Source organism: Pteropus alecto, unplaced genomic scaffold (assembly GCF_000325575.1).
Source record: "Pteropus alecto unplaced genomic scaffold, ASM32557v1 scaffold223, whole genome shotgun sequence".
NCBI lineage: Eukaryota > Metazoa > Chordata > Mammalia > Chiroptera > Pteropodidae > Pteropus > Pteropus alecto.
Genome location: NW_006434441.1, coordinates 3,549,205 through 3,555,693, shown reverse-complemented (window position 1 = coordinate 3,555,693; position 6,489 = coordinate 3,549,205). Strand labels below are relative to the sequence as shown.

At 58.2% G+C, this 6,489-nt stretch overlaps 1 protein-coding gene across 2 annotated transcripts in view; it reads left to right on the top strand.

Moving 5' to 3' along the window:
* Positions 1-6,489, top strand: part of PAX8 (paired box 8) — a 59,560-nt gene that overhangs the window by 40,450 nt on the left and 12,621 nt on the right. The window contains exons 8-10 of one of the 2 annotated variants that reach the window (XM_015587415.2): positions 1,424-1,544; positions 1,905-2,111; positions 2,679-2,687. In XM_015587415.2, the coding sequence (XP_015442901.1) occupies positions 1,424-1,544; positions 1,905-2,111; positions 2,679-2,687 (337 nt within the window). Of the gene's footprint in view, positions 1-1,423; positions 1,545-1,904; positions 2,257-2,678; positions 2,688-6,489 lie in introns of those variants that run through there. The other variant, XM_015587414.2, reaches the window with a different exon arrangement.

The window sequence follows — 6,489 nt, the reverse complement described above, 5'->3', positions numbered from 1 at the left end:
CTCTCTAGAAATTAGGTACTTGTTCAGTCACATTGCGCTGGGCTGCAGCACCTCCACCCACCGTGAAGCTGGCCCCTTGGGAGGCATGGGACTAGAGCCCAGTGAGTCATCAATTGCTGCGATATTGGTGCCCTGGTGGCCTCCGGAACTGCCCGCATGCAGCGAAAGCACTGTGTCCTTGGAGAGCGGGTGGATGGAAGTCACTGGAAGCGTCGCCTTCAGTGGAGCACCCCTTCTCTAGTTCTGACAATTTCACGTAGCTCATCTGTAACACTTGCAACTCCGCATGCTGGGTCACAGTGGGCGTTTCCTGCCTTCGATGGAGCAACTTCTTTCTGGAAGGGGCACCAAGGAGCTGGCCCTGCTCATTGCAGAGGCTGGGAGTGGTTGAAGATGGGGTTCGAATGAAAAGAACCCACGTATTGGACAAAGAGCTTCTCCAATACCATCAGCTGAGCGTCATCTCCAAGCCAGAGCTGAACACCAGCATTTGCTTGAACATGGAGGGAGCCCACCTGCCACTGCAGGAGAAAGCCCGGGGTTAAGGGTCAGGGCGGTATCCTCAGTGCAGCTGCCCAGGATCCTGGCTGCAGGCTCCCCACAGAGAAAGCAGATGTGACGTCACTCGCCCATGTCACAGGGCTGACAGGGACAGATCAGCCAGCAGAAGCAGAGCTCTGCAAATGTAAGAAGTGTGATGATGTCAACCAGCTTGGGCATCAGCACTGGAGCCAGACCCCTTGGGTTTAACCCTGGCCGTCTTCTACGGCAGGGGTCCCCAACCCTTGGGCCACAGACTGGTATCAGTCCGTGGCCTGTTAGGAACTGCGCCGCACAGCAGGAGGTGAGCGGCGGGCAAGCAAACAAAGCTTCATCTAGATTTGCAGCCGCTCCCCAGCACTAGCATCACCACCTCAGCTCCACCTCAGATCATCAGGCATTAGATTCTCATAGGAGCACCGGTCCCTGGTGCCAGAAAGACTGGGGACCACTGCCCTGTGGGACAGTGACAAGTTTCTTGACCTCTCTGTACCTGTGTTTCCTCTCTGGATGGGGGTGAACTATTGAGCTGAGTGAAGCGCTCGGCACAGCTCTGTGAGCTGAGTGCTCTACCCTGCACCCTGTCCTCGCCGGGTTCAGACCCTGCGAGCAGACGAGGAACCGGACTGCGTCAGGCCAGGTGACGCCCTCAGAAGGAGCTGCCCCCTCCCGTGCCTCTCGCAGGCCACCAGCTGTGGCAGAGGGGGCAGCCGTGATCTTGGGGTTGAGGAGAACGAGGATGTGAGTCAGAGAATAAAACCAACTGAGCCTGCGAAGCAGAATTAAGAGTGAGTGGAAGAGGGGACAGCGAAGGGTGTTTCCTGGGACCCGGGTGAGGTAAGGCTGCCCCGGGGTCTCTGTGCTGACTTCTCTTTCTCCCCAGGGCCTCTACCCACTGCCCCTGCTCAACAGCACCCTGGACGACGGGAAGGCCACCCTGACCCCGTCCAATACACCCTTGGGGCGCAACCTCTCAACTCACCAGACTTACCCTGTGGTGGCAGGTAGGACGCTGGGATCTCCTGGGCCCCGTGGAACTGGCTGGAGGCTGGGCTGGAGGGCAGGGTGTGGCTGGCCTGAGGAGGAGGCATTAGGGCCCGGGGCCTGGAGAGGACAGGGGCTGTGCTAGCAGGGCCTCCTGGTAGGTCATGAGGGTCCGACCCTCTCTGCTCAGCCCCCGCTGCGGGAGAAGCAGGCACACAGCCCTCGGCCACACTGGCAGGGGCACCGCAGGGAGGTAGAGGCTCCCTGCTTCGCCCAGCCTGACGAGCACCCCTCCCGCCTGCCGCCCGCCCCATCTCATAGCCGGTCGTGCATGCCCCCCATGCCATCTCACCCTCTCTCCTTGTCTCCCTCCCCGGCAGATCCTCACTCACCCTTCGCCATAAAGCAGGAAAGCCCCGAGGTGTCCAGTTCTAGCTCCACCCCTTCCTCTTTATCTAGCTCCGCCTTTTTGGACCTGCAGCAAGCCGGCTCTGGGGTCGCAGCCGGCACCTCGGTCCCGCCCTTCAATGCCTTTCCCCACGCTGCCTCCATGTACGGGCAGCTCGCGGGCCAGGCCCTCCTCTCAGGTACGACAGGGAGGTCCGGGCCAGCAGCCTAAGGGGGCGGGAGGGTCCTCAGAGCCAAGCCCCTGGTCCAAGGGGTCCGGCCCCTGCTCTGCCCCCATCAGCCTTCTCTCAAATCCCCAGTAACTGCCGGAGGTGCCAGGATGTGGGTCTCCATGGAGCAAAACGGGCCTTGTGGGGCAGGCACTCTGGAGGTACCTGGGAGTGGGGTGCCCTGCGGGTTTCCAGCACCTGGCTCCAGGGCCAGGAACCAGGCACTGAGAGGCAGTGAACACTTGGTCTGGGTAAAAACATTTAAAAAGAAGGAGAAAAGGACAACACTTTGGAGGGAAAAAGTCACTGGCTTTTAGAGCCAATTTCTGGATCAGATTTCTAAAGAAGACAGAAGGCCAGTCACAGTTGAGTTCCCACTGTGTGACTCCCTTTGAGCAGGCTCCACAGTGTTCCCCTTAGAGGACACTCAGCGGTGATCCACCCACGAGAGACAGGAGGGCCGCGTCCTCGAGGCCTTCCAAGCTGGAAGCACCTTAGGTACGTCGAGAGCAAATCTCGGCACCCAAGGAGAGGCAGGCAGGGAGAGGGCCTGGCTGGGCCCTGAATGGGCACATGGCTGGTGAGGGCCTGGCCCAGTGCACCCCGTGACGCTGGCGGGGCCTGGGCAGCAGCTGACTAGGCAGGGCGTTTGCTTGGGCAGAGCAGGCATAGAAACAGGAACCCCTCCCCCCCCCGGGGTAGCAGGAGGGGACAGCCCTTGGACCAATGGTTTTCACTGGTCCTGGCCACCCTCTCAAAATGAAAGCTTTTGCTTGAAAATCACTGCCCCTCCACCCAGAGACCACACCTACACACCTGAGTTCGTCCCCATCTCATAACTGACTGTACCACAGTCCGCTGGACACGGAGATTCCTCTGTGCGCCCCATGTCTGCTGTGGGAGGCCCTCTGGGAAGAGGGGGCACAGAGATAAAGGGTTAACATGGCAAGCCTGGTGTGTGGGAAGCACTGAAGAAAATGTTGACTCAGAGTCGGGATTTCAAAAGAGGTGAAGTCAGTGGGGACGGGTCACTTGTTTTGACCAAAGCGATGAAAGGAGAAGGTCTGTGAGCTGCGTGGGCTGACGTCAGCAGAGAAAATGGGGGTCGGGCATAGGAGAGGCCGCCTCGTATGAAAGGCAGGCCAGGGCCAGGAGGGCTGGGTAAGGCAGGCTCGGGGTGAGGGTGTAGGCAAGAATGGAGGGTGTGAGGGTGTGGATGGGCGGCAGGACCAGCCAAGCACGGGGAACAACAGAGGGCTGGACAATAGCCTGGTGGTGGCATGGAGTTTAGCTGAAGCAGCCCAGGACAAACTCCCCGCCATAAGGTCTCCATGCTTTCTCACCTCCCCATCTTCCTGTCAGGGCTCCAAGCACCCTTGTCAACATGCAGTCAGGGCAGGGGACACTTCCAACTTCTATCTGCTCCTGGCTGAGTGACATGCCGGCTCTCCAGATCAGCTGCAGGGCATGCAATGTGGGACAGAGCAGCTGGTGGCAGGCACCTGGGGTCAGGCAGGCAGCAAAATCACAGCTTTGGGGTGTTCCTCAGGCACGAGGCCATGACAATTGGTGTCCATGCCAAGATCAGGGTGTTGGCCTGGGCTCCTTAAAGACTGTCCACCTGCAGCCCCTGGTTGAGACTGGACCTGGGTACCCTCCATGTGGCCGAGCCAGGGCAAGCAGATAGGAGGCCACAGAGAGAAGGCAGGGGCGTGGGGCGCTGTAACACCTGTTCAGAGAGGAGGAGGTGAATTTAAGAGAGGAAAGGAAGTGGGGACAAGGGGAGAGCAGCGAGGCAGTGAGTGTCCTTTCCATGGCCATCTCGGCCCACCTATGCGCCCCATCCTCCTCCGAGGTTCCTGTGGACCCTTCTGCTACCTCCTGCCACCTTTGCTGCTTGGCAGAGTCTCCAGGTCACTGCCCACCCAGCCCAGGGCTCTGACTGTCCTGCTGGCTCGCAGCTTCTCCCCATCCCACTAGGGACCAAACCGCATCAGGGTTTGGAGGGTGTCAGATTGCTCCCTATTCCTCCCCATTCCCTCCAGACACCCATCCGAGGTCCCAACACACTTGCCAGGAGCAATCTGGAGGAGGCTGGTCTGGACTGACTCCCGCTCCACTGGTCAGAGGCCGTGAGTTTGGTTTTATCATCAAAGAGTCCACTGCCTGCCTCCATCCTTTTGTGCAAAATTATATTTAGTCTTGCCAGGGAGATTGCTGGGTTGCCATAAATTCTCCTTGCTATCAGAACAAGATAAGGGATTGAAAAGGTCAAGTAGAGGGCAGACATCAAAGCGGGCAAGTAAAAGGATCTGAAACCATGTCCGCCCGCGTCGGGATCCCTCCGCGTCATGGAGTCCTAAGCCCACTCTGTACAATAATCATGACAGCTACCAAGATTTCTGGGGTGCTCACGTCCCCTTGTGAAACCCCACTTCACAGCCAGTCGACATGGGCCTGTGCCTATGCCAGTGTCTTAAAAATAGGACCGTAGCAGAGGCATATTTGCAGAGGAGATGGAGTTACAGACCAAAGAGAAATGTCTGGTGAAGAGCCTTGAAAACGAGTGGACGAAGGCCACGGCCGGGCCGCCGTGGAGGGGTTCTGCCTCGCGGCTTCTGTAGTTTCACTTCTGAGAAGGTGGCAAGGCTCTTGGCTTTGGGGGAAGAGACCATGTATGTAAGGAATTGAAGCAAAGAGTGCTGTGGGACTGGTAGGAAAGTTTATGGCCACAGTCTGAGAGAGGGCGCCCTGAAGAGGGTCTAGCAGCCTGTCCCAGAGGCTAAGGTCATGGGAGGAGGACTTCGGGGTCTGCTCCAGCACCGCTCAGAAATCTCTGCCCTGTGGGAGGAAATTGGACAGCTGAGGGGGACGAAGGTTAAAATCTCAGAATACAGAGGAGTGAGGCTGGCGAGTTCAACTTCCAGGAGCAGTTTGGGGGCTGGTTCTCACGGGAGGGGACCCGGGGCTACCGTGCCCTGGCGCTCAGCCCACTGAGCTGCTCAAGAAGCAGTACAGTCAGGAGGTGGAAGGGACAGGACGAGGGCAGGAGGAAACAGCAGCCTGGGGTGCACCTAGGCCTGCCCCACAAATCGGTGGCCCGAGAGCTGAAACTTGCCTCCCTACTCCTGCCCCATCACGGTGGTCACAGATGCGACCTCAGAATCTGCCCCACGCAGTGCCCCAGGCAGTCCCTGGCTACTGATCAAGGGTCAGGTGAGCCCATCTCACCGTCTCTCATCCACTGGCTCCTCGTAAGACATGCAGGCAGGAGGGGAGCCTCGGTCCTTTGCTCCTCAGCCACAGCCTGGCCTGGGCCTGGCCCCTCTCTCTGGGGAGGAGGGGGGCAGTGCATCGAGCCTGAGCCAGCTCAACGCCGCCTCTGCCATAGCCTTCCCACTAGGCCGCCTGCCCTCACAGACGTCATATCGCTCCCTCATGCAGGCTCTTGGCCAGGCTGTTGGCCTGAGAGCCAAGGGCCAAGTCTGAGAGCTGACCACCTGCGATCTTCTCTGAAGGAAGATCAGCTTGGCCCTGGATCCTCCTTCTGCTTCTGAGCGCTCTGCAGTTCCCTTTCCTCGCCTGCGTTGCCATCCCCTCACTTGCTTGAACCCTGTGTCTAGGTACCTGGATCCATCTGTAGAATTCCAGCAGGGTCTTCTCTGTTTGGTCCAGCACCAGTCACAGCTGGACATTATCCTGACATTCAAACAAAATGTTCATGTTGATCAACAAAGTCACCCTGTTTCAAATAATGAACCCTGATGACTCATTTTAAACAGGATTTATTCTGTAAGGACTCCCGCAACATGTAATAATTTATAGGATGTGTCCACAGCACTAGGCGGTGTCCACCTATAGTAGGCAGCCCTGGCTCAGGACCACACTGGTGACACCGCAGCGCTAGGGATGAGATAGTAACAGTGATAAAGTACACGAGGCTACTTCTTTTCACGTTCTGTGTGTTCAGAGGCCAAGGCTTGGGGCACGTGGGTGGCTGGCCTATGGCCGCTTGGAAATGATCCTAGAAGCAGGATGAGAGCCCCGGGATCCCAGGGGCAGAAGTCCAGCAAGCCTCCCCACCTGCTGACCCCTTGTGCTTGGCCCCCAGTGCCCATCCCAATCTGCGTCCTGTCTTTACTTGCTGCCTGGCCTGGCTAGTCCAGTACCTTTGTTCCTGCTGTAACACGAGTGCTCTGAAACATGCTAGCATGTGCTCACAGCGTTTGTGGAAGAGCAGCTATGTTAGGGGACTCCCCAGAAAGAGAGGCAAGGAGAACTTAGCCACTGGTATTGATGACTTACAGGGTTCCATGGGACGTGCCTTCCCCTTCATCACGGCCAGGCC